The sequence below is a fragment of the Cavia porcellus genome, unplaced genomic scaffold (genome assembly GCF_034190915.1).
Source record: "Cavia porcellus strain 051 isolate PalLab524CR breed Dunkin Hartley unplaced genomic scaffold, mCavPor4.1 scaffold_22, whole genome shotgun sequence".
Classification (NCBI taxonomy): Eukaryota; Metazoa; Chordata; class Mammalia; order Rodentia; family Caviidae; genus Cavia; species Cavia porcellus.
Window position 1 is genome coordinate 62,368,490 of NW_026947505.1, and position 17,717 is coordinate 62,386,206.

The following is a 17,717-nucleotide window of genomic DNA, read 5'->3' on the forward strand; positions in this document are numbered from 1 at the left end:
TTCGTCTGTTTGCCAATTGGCATATTTTCCAGTTACCTAAACACGGAAGTCAGCTGGGTGGCAGGTTCTCCTTCTGACCCCACTTGGCAGGATTTCACCATATACTGCAGGTTCTCTGTGGCCAGCCTTTTAACTAGGAGAAAAAATTATAGCATCACACAGTGTCTCAACTGACCATCTGGATTCTCACTTTTAGCACTCTTGATTTAGAAAAATATGTTGTTTTCTTGAAATATGTACATGCTTTTGTGTGTTAATTTTAAAAATGAGATAGTTATGAGTTTTGTTGTGTTCTAAAGTACACCTAAAAAGTTTGTCTATTTTTGAGTCTTGAAACCGAAACCACACATGTAAAGAAGAGTTCTCTTAGAAATATGTCCATGTTCAAAAATACTACAGTGTCCTAATCTATAAGCAGTATTACATCCTGACAAAAGAAAGTCTTTAAAAACTCAGCAGATTTAGAATTAAACAGGTTGATTATTTTTAAATTTGCAAGTATATTTCTCCCACTCATAACAAGCATATAACAAGCCTGATACTACGAAGAATTTATTTTCACTTAACATTAGCCAAACATATACTGTATATTAAAATGAAAACTATTTGTGAATTCTTCCTTTTAAAGTATAGCAAAGTATAGAAAGAACATTTGTAGTCTTTAACTACAGAACAAGTCTTTTAAAACTGTGCTTCTGCACCTAAACATACAAAAATGTTGGATCTCAAATGTTCTGTAAAGGCCCATACACCAAACACACCGTCAGCCTGCGGGCTGCGCGAAGGCGGCGGCACATCTCAAAGGGAGGCCCAGGGCGGGAAATGAAGTCCGCACGGCTGAGCTCCGCAGGGGAGCTTGGCCCTCAACCTTTCTTGTGCCCGCTGCTTCTGCTGCGCACGGGTGGCGGCCTCCTCTAACCCTCCACCAGAATGCTCCGCCTCACCCCGGGCCCAGCGGCACGGGGACGCGGGACTCAGGCTGAGACCTTCAAACCACAGTGCAAGACGAGGCTTCCCTCTTCTTCAGTGTATGTGCTGCTCAAGTGAACACAAAACGTCCCTCAGGTTGGTTTTATCAGGAATTCTGTGACAGTGACATAAGCTGAATAGTGCAGCTATCCAGAAAAAAAGCACAGAAAACCTGATATGGTTTGAATGCTACTAAAGTCTTGTTATGATGTTTTTGGCAGATTAAATAGTAAATAGTCAAGAAAAAGTGTTTCACGAATAAGGAAATTCCCTGAAATGAATACATTATTACACAACCACAAAACACCAAAAACATGAATTTAAATGAATAGAAATTAGTGGACATTTTTGGTGACATGGAGCTAGTGGATAAAGTACAGCACACTGTCTCTACACAGTTTCATAACTTCTATCAAGTGCAATACTAGAACCAGTACAACTTGTTCTTTAAAAAGATGTCGTCTTGAAAAACAAGCAAAAAGTTCACTGAAGAAAGTCCCAGAGCACTAGGAAGTGGCCTTGTAGATTGCTGAACACTGGCTTTTAAAATAACAGCTTGATTGAGGTACAAGTACACAGTGCTAACGTGATAGCATTCAATGGTTTGTAGTGTGCTCAAAGTTGTGACGTCATCACCATCAGAACATTTTCATTACTCCTGAAAAAAACCTTACGCTTATTTCTTTCTTAAGAGCAGAACACCTTTATTGAGAGAAAGAAAGCTCCTGTCGGGAAGAGATACAGAAGGGGTTCCGAGTGGGGTGGTGAGGATCCTGCCTTTACCAGGGGTTTTTAGGTGAGGCGCGTCCATTGTGGGGAAAAATGGGAACTCAGAAGGCAGGTGAACATGAGGCGGGACAGAACTATGGTCAACCAACAAAATTATGAGTGTAACTGCTCAGGTAAAATTGATTAAATCAGGGAGGAAGAGAGCAGCAAGCTGGCATGAATACAGAATAGGGCCTTTGGTGTAGGGGGTTGTGTTGGTGACTGCTGGGCTCCTCGACGCGACTGGTACCTATTGAGAACATCAATCCTTGATGTTTATACAGTCTTAGGGTATGGTTGCACTTGTTTTGCCTTTTGTCTTGAGATCTGGCCCACAGCAGAGGTGTCCGTCTCCTTCAAGGCTGCAATGTATCTGGTCTTCTGCACTGGCTCCTTCCAGGACCCATCCTTGTTTGACTGCCTGTAATATTTCTATCTAACTCAGCTGCCTGTAACATTCCCAGAAGTCCTTCTCTGTATTTTTGCCCTGTTAGACAATCATTAATCTGCTGCCTGCACGTACAGATTTACCTATTTCGGAAATCTGATATATACAGAATCATACAATGCGCTTTTTGCAACTGTCTTCTTTCTTTAGCTTTGTATAATGTTTTAAGGTTTATTTACATTATCGAATGCATCAGTATTTCATCCCTTTTTCTGGCTACTATTCTGTTGGATGGTTTTACAGCATATTGTTGAACAATTCATCGATGAACAGTTGGACTGTTTCCAATTTTTTTTTGGCCATTATACATAAAGCTATTTTAAATGTTAATGTACACATTTAAAAATCTTATGATTTTTTCTTCAACTGAACGGAGCTATCTTTTTAAAACTGGGTAGTATTTTTTAATAGCTGTATTGTCATGTAATTTACATACTATATGATCATGCATTTAAAAGTGTTTATAGTTAAAGGGTTTTCAATATTTTCAGAGTCATGCAACCATCACCCCAGTCAATTTTAGAGTATTTTCATCATCCAAAAAAGGAAATCCAGTATCCTTTGGCTAACCTGACTCCTCCTAACCACTATTCTACTGTCTCCATACAGATCTAACAATCATAAATACTTTATGTAAATAAGTAGTTTTTAGTGACTAAATTCTTCCACACGCCATCTATGTTTCCCAGTTCACCCATGCTGTAGCATGTATCAGAGTCTCATTCTCTTTTGTGGGCCAAATAATACTCCATTGAAAGAGCATATCGACATTTTAAAATCTATGTACTGAACCTTTTCCTGCAGGACTTACTACTGTTATAAACTTTAATGCAGAAGCTTCTACATCAGTCTGTTTTCATGTTTTGGAGATACACACACATGGAGGAGTAGAATTGCCAGTTCATATGGTAAACATTTTAACCATAGGGTAATCATTCTTAACCATCTGAGGAAGCAGCAGACTGATTTCAATTTGGCTATACTTGTTAATAACCCCAACAGTGATAATGAGGGTTCTCATTTCTCCACATCTTTTCCTGTTTTTGTTATTATATGAAGTTCTCCTACAGCCACCTAGTCAGTATGAAGTGCTATTTCACTGTAGATGTGATTTGTATTTCCTTGATGACTAATTATGTCTAAAACCTTTTTCAGATGTTTACTGGGCATTTATGTTTTTTGAAAAAAATATCAATTGAGATCTACTGCTCATTCTATTTTTAATTCAGTTATTTTTTTCTTACTAAGAGTTCTTTATATAATGTAGATACAAGTTCTTTATCAGGTAGGATTTACAAATATTAATACTGTTCTCTGAAAAATAAAAAGTTTTTAATTTTGACTAAGTCTTATTTATTCCCCTCTTTTGTGGCTATGCTATTGGTATTACATATGAGATTTCACTGCCAAATGCCAGGTCACAAAGATACATCCTTATGCTTTCTTCCAAAAATGTTATAGACTTTTCTCTAACATTTAGCTTTTTTTGTTTTTGAGACAGGATCCCACTTTGTAATTCAGGTTGGCCTTAAACTCACAACAATCCTCCTGCCTCAGCTGCTCCAGCGCTGAGATTATAGGTTTGCACCACCATACCCAGTTCTAATATTTAGGTTTATGATTCCTTTTGTTAAATTTTGAATACACTGTGAAGTAAGAGTTCAATTGAATTCTTTTGCACACTGCTCTCCATTTGACCTACCATAATTAGTCATCAAGGAAACACAAATCACATCTACAATGTTATCTTTCACTCACTAAATTGTTCTGGCTCCCTTGTGTAAAACAAAACAAACAAACAAAAAAAAGTTGCCCATAAACAAAATTAGTTTATTTCTGAGCTATCAACTCTATTCCACTGATCTGTATGTCTATCCTTAATGCTGTTACTGTTCTCTTGATTGCTACTGCTTTGTATTAAGCTTTGAAGTCAAGCACTGTAAATCTATTACATCACTGATGGCGGGGCCCACTGCAAGACGGTAAGTTAGTGCTCTGTGACCCTCCATTGCACTGCAGAGGGCAGGTCAGCAGGAAGACAGTGAGTTTGTATTCTCGGCCTCGTTCATTACCGTCCTCCACATGGTGGGGCCGACTGAAAGAATGAAAGAATGTGAGACCAAAGGGAACCCCAAGGCCCAGGTGCACAGATACACACATGCCTTTGGAGGGAGAAGTAATCAGCGAGGCCATGTTAAGAGTCTGAATGAGGCAGCAGGGAAGAGACAGCAGTTGGACTCTGGAGAACTCCACCAACAGAAGACCAGTCCCAGCCCCCACATCCAGAAGCTAAGATTGGCTTCATACCCAGCATATCTCTGGGACGTAAACACCAATAAGACATAGATTCTTGGGATAGCTACAAAGAAACAACTACATCTGGAGGACATCCCTGAGGAACAATACCTCCTTGCCTCCTTAAAGAGAGGCCTCAATGCTAGTGAGAGAGCTATGTATCATGGGAAGCCTGTGAGCATCAAGACAAAAGACAAAATAAAAGAAAAAAAGAAGGTAAAGAATGGCAAGATGCAGAGGTAGGGTGTGGCCTAGACCTCCAGCTCACCAGGACAGGTCTGGAACTCAATGAGATGGATTAAGTTAGAAGTCAAACCCAGGAACTTTCTGAAATGATTAAAACAGATGTGAGAAAACAAGTGGAAAAGACTACCAAGAAAATGACCTCTCATGTACAAAAAGCAATGATGCTTAAAATAAAAGATAACAGAGAAGACACGAATAAAAGAATAGAGGGTCAGGGATATAGCTCAGTGGCATAAACATGTTCTTATATATATTACATCAGTAGCACTTTTATACATATTACATCTACAAATGTTACAAACAATTATACATGCTGTTTATTTTTCTTTTTATTTTATTACTTTCAAAGAAGCTAAGCAAGAAAACTATGTATCTTAAATTTTTGCTATACTGAACAACTAATTTCTAGGTCTCTTTGTTAATTAGTATTTTAGTTAAATAATTCTCCATTTGCTGGATACTTTTAATACCATTCTCACAGAATTGCCAGAAGGAAGAAAATGTGTCCTTTAAGTGATTTTTACCATTTTTGCTGTCGAGCAGCTTAAAGAGCTCCTCATATTGTCAAGCCAGAAGTGGAACTCTCCAAACTATGTAAGGGGGGTTGATGGACATAGTATTAATACTTTTAGGCATACCCCTAGAGATAGAAATTGGTGATTCCCGTGGCAGCTTTAGATTCCTATGCTTTTACAAAGTGTGCTTTTTTTTTTTGGTCTTTTTCATTTTTATCGGTACCAGGGATCGAACTCGCAACTGCCTGCTTGCAAGGCAGGCGCTTATGCCGCTGAGCTAAATCCCCAGCCCCACAAAGTGTGCTTTTAAACACGGAGAACATCAGGAGCCATAGAAAAATTTCTCTAAGCCACCATATATGTTTTCTATTATTCTTTTGGCTAGAAAGATAGCAATTCAGAGATGGAGAATTTTGTCTTCCATCTATGCTGAACATGTTATGTATTCACTAGGTAGATGTAAGAAACAAAATGTGTCTTCTGAACTAGGGTCTCTTCCATGAGAAAATGTTGCGATCACCAAAACTACAGAGTATTTTATGGTTAAGTAGTAGTACGCTCCTTATACTCAGAGGATATGTTCCAAAACTCCCAGTGGGTGCCCAAAACTGTGATAAAACCAAGAATTACATAAGCTATTTTTTCCTTCATATATGTGTGTGTGTGTGAGAGAGAGATAAATTTTGTTGTGTATATGTATATGTGTGTATATACTTACCTACAACAAAATTTAATTTCTAAAGTACTCAGAGTAAGATACTAGTAATAATTATATAACCCCAATCCTGTAATAATCCTGTGATCTTATTGTACTTGCAGCACTTTATGGCTTCTTTGTGTTTCAGCATGTCTCATCTGTCAGCATCCCTGTTCTTGCACTTTGGAGCCATTAGTAAGTAAAATGAGCATTGGCCGAACACAAGGACTGTAATGTCTGTTTTATAACTGAGCAAACTACTAAGTGACTCACAGGTGAGTAGCACATACTGTGTGGATACACTGGACAAAGGGATTATCTGTGAGATTTCAGCATAATATGCAGAATGGCCTATCTAACATCTATTACCTCTAGATGTCCCCAGAGAGCCTCATGCACACATGCACCTTTTTTGGAAGGTGATTTGATTATGGCAGTTCATAGCTGAGTTGCTACTGCAAGATAGGGTCACTGAGGTTGTATCACAGAAGGGTTTGATCTCCCTCCCAGTTCTTTCCTTGATTATTCTCTATGTTCTAGATCCTATGACTCGAGCGGTTCTCCTCTGCCATGCCATTCTGCTTTGAAGACACCTAATTAAAGACTGACACCTCCTCAAACAAACATCTAAATGGTACAATGTAAAGCTTAGGAATTATTTACTTCTGGAATTTTATGTTTTTTACTTTTAAATAATATTGACAGCAGGTACCTACACCCACATAAAGCAAAATTGTGGATAAAGGGGAACTACTGTATTAACTGTTCTGTCAGCAGGTGTGTTATCAGTATAACAGGCTTTATTAAAGTTCAAAGTATGGTAAGTTTTCAATGAGGGCAAAGTTTCTAAATGTCTTGTGGTTGCTTCTGAATATGCTCCAGTAAACACGTCATTACTAAACATTAACCATTTAAACATAAGTGCATTTCATATAAACATGATGCTTTTGGTAAACACCTAAGGTTAGAAGCAGGATAAACATTTTAAATGCTGAAATAAACATGGGTTAAAAATATGCATGTCTGAGATAAAAAAGAACATTTTGAAGCGTTATTTGAGCTTTCCACTACCACTTTGGGCACTGTCCTCAGCTTCTTCAGGGTATACATTTTATTCATTTATCTTAATATTTACAGCATTTGTGTGGAAACATTTTGAGACGCCTTGCCTTGAACAATCACATTATAATGATGAACACACATAGAATACTCTATTTCATTCAAAATTCTTTCAGGATAGAACTATGAGTATAAGTCTGCATATTCTTACAGTAGAGATTAAATGAGTGCTATTTTAAAACAATCAGCACAAGTAAAGGTGATGACACCAAAACAAAGGGACCAGAATCAAGTTTCCCCCAAATCAGCTCACCTACTCAGAAACTTATATAGAAGAAAATCACGATCTCTCAGCATTTGATATTTAATAAATTGCATTTCATACTGGCATTAGACTGAACAAATATTCTTTGAGAACTTAAGGCTAATGAAAGGAAGTAGTATATAACTATTTAAATACATAACTATTAAAGTAGGGATTAGAAGAAAAACTAGAAGTTTCATTTATTAATTTGCTTAAAACAAGTTAAAGACTAAACTAAGAAAATAGAACTTCATATTGTATATCTTTATATATGTCAGCTTTAAACCACTTTATCAAACTTAACCTCAGATACTGGTTTGTGTTTACTGAGTAACCAGCACACAGTAGAGCAACAGATATAAAATAATGACATACTTTTATAACCACTAATTTAATTGATGGAACACAGTAGATTCCTAACTTATAAACCAAATATGATGACAAATTAAGTTTATAAACAAACTAACCTTGGGGTTCACTGATCAACACTAAACATTTTAAGATGCCAGGCAGGAGTAGTTCAATCTCACAAAAATCTATATTAGTTTCCTTGAAGAGCTGGACAATGAAGGCCAAAATGGATGCCAAGCGAGGAATGGGTGCAGACCCTTTATACTCAAAGTAGGATTTCCTGAAAAGAAGTAGCATTGTCACTCAAATTAATAAACTATATTTTTAAAGTAAGTATGTGTATTTTATCATGCTATTTTCAAACAAGATTTTAGGAACTATGGTATCTTTTTGGTGTGCTACTACATGCTAGAACAACACAGATATAAACTAAATTAAGTTACATAAATTTATGGTGAATTTAAATCTGAATTTTCCTTTTCTAATATAAGTCTGATCTCTTCAATCATGTTCTCAATGCTTCAACATTTTCTCTATTGCCAAATTTGCACACATAGATATCCTCACATAGGAAGGGTTTTATCTTTTCAAAGAAATAAAGAAGTATCCTAGGAATGACTCCCATTCTAGTTGTATCTCTTTTCTTACTTCAATTGGTAATTGCATCAGAGAACTAAATGAGGAGTTAGTATCATCTCTCAAGGCAACACAAATTTTAGTATTATAACTCAAGAGAGATTATACGGATAATAGTTTATCTGACTTACCGTTTTGGTCCCACCATTTAAAGTCCTAGCTAAAAGATGGTGCTCAGTGACATTTGTTAAGTAAATAAAGAAAGTGAGAATTACTCAGTTTCTAAAAAAGTCTAGACAATATGAAAATTTGTGAGATACTGCTAAGTCCAAACTGTACATTTACATACACTTGAAAAGAGCTTATGGTTTGTCCTAGCAGGGCAAGAAATCTTTAAGGATTATAAGCTTCTTTAAGGGTCGGGGTTATGTTTAAGTAATCATTTATCTTCCTTAGAGTAATTCCCAACAAATCTATGCATTAGTTTTATTCATTCTTTGAGGGTAGGGTTTGGCTATTTCATTCACTGCTGAGTTTCTAATGCCTAAAACAAATATTTGGTGGGCACCAACAGTGTACAGGGTACAAGTCTAAGAAAAAGAATATAAAACACAGTCTCTGAAGGCAAGGAACTGATTACTTTGGTGGTGAAGTTAAAGCAAAAAACCGAAGATGCAGGAATTGTTAATTTTGGGTCCTTAGTTAGAAATCATGAAGACAACTCCCCCCCCCCCCACACACACTAAGTAAGTAGGAGAGTCAACTAATACAGTTAGGATGCTAACAACGGGGATTCAAACATCTGTGGATTTTATGTAAATATTTGTCAATTTTATTTATATTGAAATTACTTATGTAATAATAACTCATGGACAGTGCTAGATTATTGCAGTGTTGCTGAAGAACATACAACTTTAGAAGTAAAGAACTATCATAGTATATTTAGACACGTATTACGTGTACCTTTCACAAAGAAAAAGTAGAATTTTGCTCAGCAGGATGATATTTTAATGAAAATCATTTGAGCAAATTTGCAATGTAGGAAAGTATAAAGCATTTTGGAGGGCCAATAAATAAACCAAACTTACTAGGTTTTGTGTATGACATCACATGTAATACACTGGGAAAAGTTAAGTGACAGATAATAACTAAAGAGTGCGGAGTTTATTACACAGGCAAAAAGAAGCCAATGAAAGTTGGGGACAGAGAAGTGTCAAAACGGAACAGTATTTTAGGAAAAGTAATCCTGGGGCATTTGTTATGCTGAACAGAAATAAAAGACTAGACATGTGAACGTACTAGGAGACTGGTCATTTGTTACACATGGTGTGATGTGAAAAGAAGGTAAAGAAGCAATTATTTGTCAAGGTGAAGGGAACAGAAATGATACAGCTTTGAAACAGGAACTAAACTACAATACAAAAAAATAGTAAGGAAAAGGAAAAGGGTGTTAGGCAAAGAACTCTGCAATGAGAGGTGACAGATATTATCTGGTCATTAAAATTATCAGGTCATTGAAAAACAAAGAAAATTAATACAAGATAAGCATAATATGTTTACCATAAAATCTTAAATTTAAAAGCTAATGTCAAATACATTAAATAAATATAAATACTAAATATTGCATGGAGACAAAGAAAAGATCATTTGTGTTACTGAACTGTCTAATGTTTCAGCTAAAGGATGTGGGGTTTAGAAGAAAAACTAGGAAAAAAAAAAAGAAAAACTAGGAGTTTCATTTATTAATTTGCTTAATAAGAGTTACGATAAAGAGTAAACTAAGAAAATAGAACTTCATATAGTATATTTTTATACATTAGCATTAGTCTACACTTTATCTTTTATAAAAAGTAAGTATTATATTTCACACAATATAAAATATAACTGAAAAGTCTGAAAATCAAAAGTAGAATTTCAGGATTTCATACATAAGGAAATAACAGCTAAGCAGAGAAATAAAAAGTGATTTAGAATACTGTCTCAGGCAGCTATTAGTAAATGTCATTTTAATAAATTTTTAGTATTTCTCAGGAAAAAAAGTTTCTAAATTACCAGTATCCCAGTGTTTTTTGAAGTAGATATATACCTTCTTAGTATAGATTAGTATTTTGTGTATGTTTCGATTTTTCACTCATGCATGTGCCTTATGACCCATATGATGCATTTCTTCAGAGATGATACATATATACCCTTCTAGTCCAGAGTAATAATTTGTACATATGTCTGTTTTTCACACACACATGTACCTTATAACCTGTACGATGCATTTCTTCAGAGGTGATATCCATGGAACAGTGGCTGAGTTTCTCAGTGCCAACAAAACAGGATGCTGTCCAAGACCAGCAACGTATGGTGCAGCTGGAAGAAACCGCCCGATGTACTGCTGGACAACATTGCCTAGTAACTGATTCAAGTAGGCATTTGCATTTTGAGAGCATACAATACACATGCCCTGCAAAAAGAAAAGAAAGAAACAGTAAGAGGCAAAGTTTCAAAAAGTACTCATTTTCAATTAATAAACAGTAGTTAGAAACTTCTAATACATTCTCTAAGACTAATATTCATGTCAGCATTTATAACTTATCAATAGATACATACATATCTTTGAAGTTGAGCTTGGGTAATGCATATGCTATTGTATCCAACCAAACACGTATTTTGGGAGCATGGACATAGGAAATAGGGGAAAGATCAAGGGGAAAAGGAGCGATGCTTTCTCATCCTCAGAAAACCTTGACTTCCTCGTTCATTGAAATAGTTACCAAACACAGTATAATTAGTCATTTTATGTAGGATACTGATCATTTTGTCTAGATACACAAGAATTATAGCAAAAATTTCCATATTATATGTGATAAATGTTATTTATTTTAATGGGAATAAAATTAAAAAAATAAAATGGAACAAACAAAACAATGAGAATAATATTGGATTTTAAGTGTGATAAATTTTTAAAAAATAAGGAGAAAAGAAAGCAGATTAAGACCCAGAATAATAATTATTTATTTAGAGGTTTTTCTAAGTTTCTCAAAAGAATCACATTCAGTTAATATTACTCTAGCTTTATTTTTCAGCTAAAAAAACTGAAGTTACAGAGTTGAGAGTTTTATTGCATAGCAGTAAACATTACATTCATACAGATTATAATAAAATTACAAATCATTAGCCCCCAGACATGAATACCTTGAGAAAAGCACATATATACTCTGAAAAAAAAAAAAAATGTTTTTCACTACTGTTGCTGGTTAAGTATGCATTTTAGCTATAAATGGATATTTACCTAATAAATTCTGAAAGCATATTTGTAATGAAAAAAAGCTGTTAAAACAGTAGCAAATAAACAATTGAAACAAATAAAAATGGAAACCTACCAGCTTTGATTTTTGGATGTGCTAATGAAAACCACAAATAATCAGAAGATGAAGCAGAACACACAAATACTTTTGAAGAACTCTAAAAAGCAGAACTAGGTACCTTTAAGAAACTAATGATGTCTGTTCTCTCAAAGGGATACCTGAGTCTCTGCAATTTACCACAAACCGTTTTAAAGAATTTCTGTTACAGGAGTTACTTGGTTTAAGGCAACCACATAGAACACTCTAAAGACTCTTCTGCTACTCACAAGTCCCTTCCATTCACCTGCTACTCTGTGAGATCAGCCTTCCTGTGCCTGCCTCCTTTCTTTCTGTTAGATTATACAATAAACTTTAAATACTACCATGAATAAATATAACATACAAAGTTAACTTAAAACCACTCCAAAATTTAAAACTGCTTAAAAAATACATCCACGAAAGACAGCACTTGTTACCTAATTAAAATCTATTTTCTCTTTCTTCCTTAGGTTTGTTGGACTTCAAAATAAAAAGTATTTTTTTCAATAGTAGACAGTAGTGAATGACAGATCAATATTACCAAGTGGACATTACTACCAAGACATTCCACATCACACAAACGGAAGTTGCTCAAAAACTAGCTGGGCATGGCGGTACATGCCTGTAATCTCAGCTGCTGGGAGGATGAGGCAGGAGGACTGCCACAAGTTTGATACTAACATGGACTATGTAGTGAGTTCAAGGCCAGCCTACACTACATAGCAAGGCCTTATCTCCAAAAAAGAAAAAAGAAAGAAAGAAAGAGAAAAAAAAAAAAAAAAAAAAAAACCTCGAAATCAAAACTTCAAACAAACCAATTGTTATCTTTATCCTTGCACCTCCAGAAATTCCATTTCAATCAGCAGCACTATTACCTGCATAGACAGTCACTCTGGACCCTAAAAAGTATTTCATTTCTGTTCTCCACATTGCACATTTTTAATCAGAGCAGTATATAAATCTTTCCATTATAAGGGTCCTCCCATATGAATTTCTAGTCACAACAGATCAAACTGCAGTGGTAACTTGGCTCACAAACTTGCTTCTTTCTACAATTCTGCTCGCAAATCACGTTAGACAAGAACTGAATTGAATCAGTGGCTAGGTTCAATGTTGACCTTACGGAGAAATTTTATTTGGTTCTCAACCAGTTCGGTTTGCTTTTCACCAGTTTGTCATATTTTCCTTAAATCTCTTGCTCTTGTACATATTTGCTCCTTCAGAGAGCAAAGTCCTCTCCTCCAATCTGTTCTTCTCTTTTATACCTCAATGTCATCCACAGCATCTTCCAAATCTGGCTGGAAAGGAAAATACTAACCACAGCTGCTAAGCGTTCTGTAATTTGCCACTTCTCCACGTCAGCTGACAGACTTAATTTGCCTTTCTCCATGAGGTAGGGAATTTGCCTTTACAAATCTTTTCAAAGTCAAACACAATCAAGAAATTTAAAACTTCTTTAGTGGATGTGCTATATATATTTATATATCCTTGAGTTTACACTGCCCAGTTTTAATATCTGCATAAACTATACTTTGAGCAAAGATTCTATTTCGAAATTTGTAAGCAGTCATACTTAGTATACCTGGAGATATAGAGGAAGGCTCTTCTGGATCGCAGTGAGCATAGCTGCAGGCAATTCCTTCTCTTGCTGTAACACTGTATGTGGCAGCAATAAACAATCTATGATTCGAAACAGCAATTTTTGGGCTTTAGAGGTGGCAAAGATTTGTGCCCATGATTTAACAAGAATTCCTAATAAAGAAGAAAAGCAACAGCAGTTACAGTTATTTTCTAAGAACATTTTATTTCATGAAAATAAAGTGTACTTAAAGCACATAGGACCAACTTAAACTAGGTAGAACGAAGAAACACAGTAGGAGTCAAAAGACGCATATTTCACTGTAGTAAATTTCTCTGTTATAGGTCAAGAAAAACAAGTTTTCTAAGCAATTTTCACTTATAATGATGTACATAGCTCTACATTTATTTTCTTGATACTTCTTATATTTTTACTTAACATAATTTTATAGGCTTATTTTCTTGAAACTTCTATGTTATATTTTTATTTAGCATAATTTTATAGGCTGCCTAAATCTGATTTGCAACAAGGAGAGGTACAACTAAATTTCATTGTTAAAACAGGAAAATTAGATTAGCCTTAACACTATGGAATGATCATTCAATGTTACTGAATCTCAGTTTTCATACCTTTCAGTTATTCAAAATAAACAAATTTTGATTCCTAAAGAGAAACACAGCACGGGCATGATGGCACACACCGATAATCCCAGCAATTGGGAGGCCAGTGCAAGAGGAGCACCAGAGGTCAGCCGACGCTACACAGTGAGTTCAAGGCCAGTCTGAAGTACACAGAGCAGATCTCAAAACCAAATCAACCAAACCAAACGAAACCAAACCATACAAAAAAGGGAGAAACAGATTTCTTCCTTATTGAAAAAGTATTTATAATTTCCTTGATGCTAGAAGTCTGTCAGCTGCCATATTTGGTGACAGTGAAACTGAACAAATGAATACCTTTTATTTAAAAATGTAAATAAAACAGATATATTACTGCTACTGAAGCCTCATTCATTAAAAAGTGAGATTAAATGCTTGTCTAAACAGCACAGTGATACAGTGGCTGCATAAACTTCTATATTTTATTCTGTTTTAGAAACCAAAAAAGATGCTAACACTCAAAATTGTTTCCCTCAAACAGAAATTTTTAAAATTCAAGCTCAGAAGGAAAACAAACAGGCTTATAAAAGTATACAGATGTTTAAAAAAACCAGTAATCACTTCTAAAAACAAATAGCAACATTAATCTTCTGTAAAAAGGAAGTACAATAATCAATCATAAAGAAACACAATGCTCATTTAGCAATGTTTTAAATAGTTAACTTATTCCTTGTGTTTTCAGTAGGTGGGAAACTTAGGTTTGACAGCAATATGAGAACTCATATTGTAATCTACATTGGTATATTCATAAAGGAGCTGCTATGATCACCAACATTTGGAATGATTCACACCATCCGTAGGTGTCACACAGTGTACATTAGTTATATAGTATGAACCTGCCAACCAAAAATGCATGAGCTGTCTTTGTATTTTATCTTTTGCAATAGTTAACATCTTTTGCTGAAGATCTTATGTTTTATGAGTTTACAGAAGGCAAAGGTAATATGTATTTCCCTGCTGTTTTAAACTTTTTAAATTTTCAGCAAAAAATATTTTTGTACCTATGTGTATTTATGTCTGCCTGTGATAGATGAAGAAAAACAGAAAGTTTTAAGTCAAAAACTTTGGGAAAAGTTTACTTGTAGTTTTATTTTAAATAAGCTCTCTTTTTCTGATTATAAATTTTAACTTATTGATAAAACTGAAATAAAGAAAAACATTAATACATAGACAATCTCCCCATTCAAAGATAATTATTATAAAAACTCTATGCATTACTCTCTACATATAGAGTTAGAATCATTAAGATGTGCTTTAAAAACTTATTTCAGAAAATAATCTTGCTCATTTATAAACATTTAAAAGCCGGGGGTGGTGGTTAGCTAAAGGGCATAAGTGAGTGCCTGTCTGGCAGGTGTGAGATCCTGAGTTTGATCCCTGTTACCAAAAAAAAAAAAAAAAATGTGTACACACACACGCACACACGCATATATATACCTATTATGTAATACTGCTTGTTTTATACAATTATTAAGTTTCAGAAATATTTATTTAATATCTGCTATTTCCTTCACTGAAGTTCTTAAATCAGTTCCCAATCCAGTGCCTGATACATACTTAGTAAATATTCCTTTGTGTTCAAATATAACATGATAGGAATGGAACGTCAGAAAGATACTGCCATCAGCTGAGTAAGTGAGTAGGGGGTGCCAAGTAAACAATTACAACAAATGATAAGCTATAGAAAAAAGTTACAAAGGGGACATAAATCAAGGAAACCAAGTCTCCTTGAGAATGTAAAAAAGGAAAGGAACAACTGGGTGGGCAAATAGGGTCACAGATAGAATCTTCAGTAACAACAACAAAACAGGAAGAATTACCAAAGACAGAGACGATCAAAGGAAAAGGCACAGAAACAGTCTGAGATGGAGAATGGGAAAGCCAAAGCAAATCCAAGCAAAACAACACTCACTCTTCCTAAATCCTTCACAAAAAAGGACATAAATGGGGTCGCTGAGAATGTTACTTATGGACCAATCCTGCCTTTATAAATTACTGAATTATAATCAGGATCTAGATGCTTCCCTTCACACAGATTGTGATTTTTTAATGCAAGTTTTGTGCCTTTCACTAGCAGCCCTGCAGTGAACAGCAGACATCCCTAGTTAGGAAATGGCAAGACACATAATTACAAAGTTTCAGCGATTAACTCTTTCCTTCAGCTGGTTGTGGTACCCCAACCACGACACTTCAAACCAGATTCTGCTTCTGCACTATCTTTTTTTCAGAAAATAAGTTATCTATTCCTGATTTCTAATGACTACTGTGACACTGTAACTGTATGTTTATTCCCAGTCTTTAAGACCTAGACAAAAGAGAGAAGACACATCTGTTTGCATTAGATTGAAAATCACCAAGGCAGCAGGACAGGGCAAGAAAGCCCTTAATTCTTCATACACAAAGTTGAGCCCTAGTTCCACACCAATGAAAATACGATCTTATAGTTGCTGATAACACAATCATCTGTTCTTAAGTGTAAAGACACACCCTAAATCACACATGTAATTTGGCAAAATGTAAACCTGGAAGCATTAGAAAATATTTGTAAAGATTAATACATTATAAGCCTAAATGCTGAAATATTTACTAATCTAGATTTTACTCTGTTAAATTTATAATAAATTTCCACTTACATCTCAAAAATTAAGATGTCTGAATTGCAGCTACTGCTTTCACTATATTCTACATCATCCATATTTATACATTTTTCACGTTCTCCTTTATCTTTCACAACAAAGATAAAAGGTTCAGACAACCTAAATCAGGTTTATTTATACATTCACAAGATTAAAGGGAATAGATATAAGGTTTTGGTCACAGAGAAATAAAAAAAAAGCCCCAAATCTTAAAATTCCATATTAAAAACTTCTAAGAAAATCTTTCTCATGTACCTTTATCCAGTTCCTATTTTGGTTAGCAACATGGTTTTAGTGAACAAAGGTATTCAAATTACTGATTTCCTAAAGAAAAATGAACCCTATTGTCACTGAACAGTCACAGAAAAGAAAAGATTTCTTTTTGAAGAGACAATACTGTATGACACAGGATTTAAAACATAAATGTCTTAATGCTGTTTCAAATCTTCCCCTGACCCCCTTCACACAGAACGGAGTATAAAAATAAATGGAAGTAATAGTTTTTTGATGTTTTAATTCTGACAAACCATAAATAAACATTAATAAATGATCTGTTTTATTTAGGTATTCACAATGTGAGGCACAGCAAACTACTGCTAATAACTGGTTTTTGTATATTTTCTGTATTCATCATAATTTTAACAAAATATAACAAACATTTGTACGTTGACATGAATTATTTTAAATTTAATCATTGTATTTCAGATTATTCTTATACTTGTATGGAAGATAAATGATTTTATCATTATAGTGCTATCTGTCTTGATACTATAGGCTCAAACCAACCTAAGGAAATGTTACTATCAAAATAATGTTAGAAATACATACCCATCATCCCATAAGTCAGCTGGAGCCCTGCACTGAAAATTCTTTTCCCCAAGTAAGGTTTTATGTATTTTAATACTTCACCAAGGTACTCTAGGGACTTTGTGACCATGGCAGATTTATCAGAAAGCGTCTGAAGATTCCTGTAAGTTATACCAACAGCCTATAAATAAAGGAAACATTATTTAACTTTCCAAGTTTTATACAGCACAAACTGCGAAAAGTTTCTTTTCTTTACAGACACACACACACACACACACACACACACACACACACACACACACACCCCTACCTTACACGTAGGCCTTCATTCTTAACTTTCCCATTAAAGGATCACCGCAATTAAAATTCAAGTGAAAAGAATTAAGTCTTGCCTTTTATAATTAAAGGTTAAAGGAACAAAAAAAAATCAATTC

At 34.9% G+C, this 17,717-nt stretch overlaps 1 protein-coding gene across 2 annotated transcripts in view; it reads right to left on the reverse strand.

Moving 5' to 3' along the window:
* Mms22l (MMS22 like, DNA repair protein) overlaps positions 1-17,717 on the reverse strand; it is a 134,627-nt gene that overhangs the window by 4,947 nt on the left and 111,963 nt on the right. For both annotated transcript variants that reach the window (XM_003467436.4, XM_063233270.1), the window contains exons 19-23: positions 17,305-17,464; positions 13,185-13,354; positions 10,475-10,680; positions 7,769-7,932; positions 37-133 (exon numbers count right to left, since the gene is read on the reverse strand). In XM_003467436.4, the coding sequence (XP_003467484.1) occupies positions 37-133; positions 7,769-7,932; positions 10,475-10,680; positions 13,185-13,354; positions 17,305-17,464 (797 nt within the window). The remainder of the gene's footprint in view (positions 1-36; positions 134-7,768; positions 7,933-10,474; positions 10,681-13,184; positions 13,355-17,304; positions 17,465-17,717) is intronic.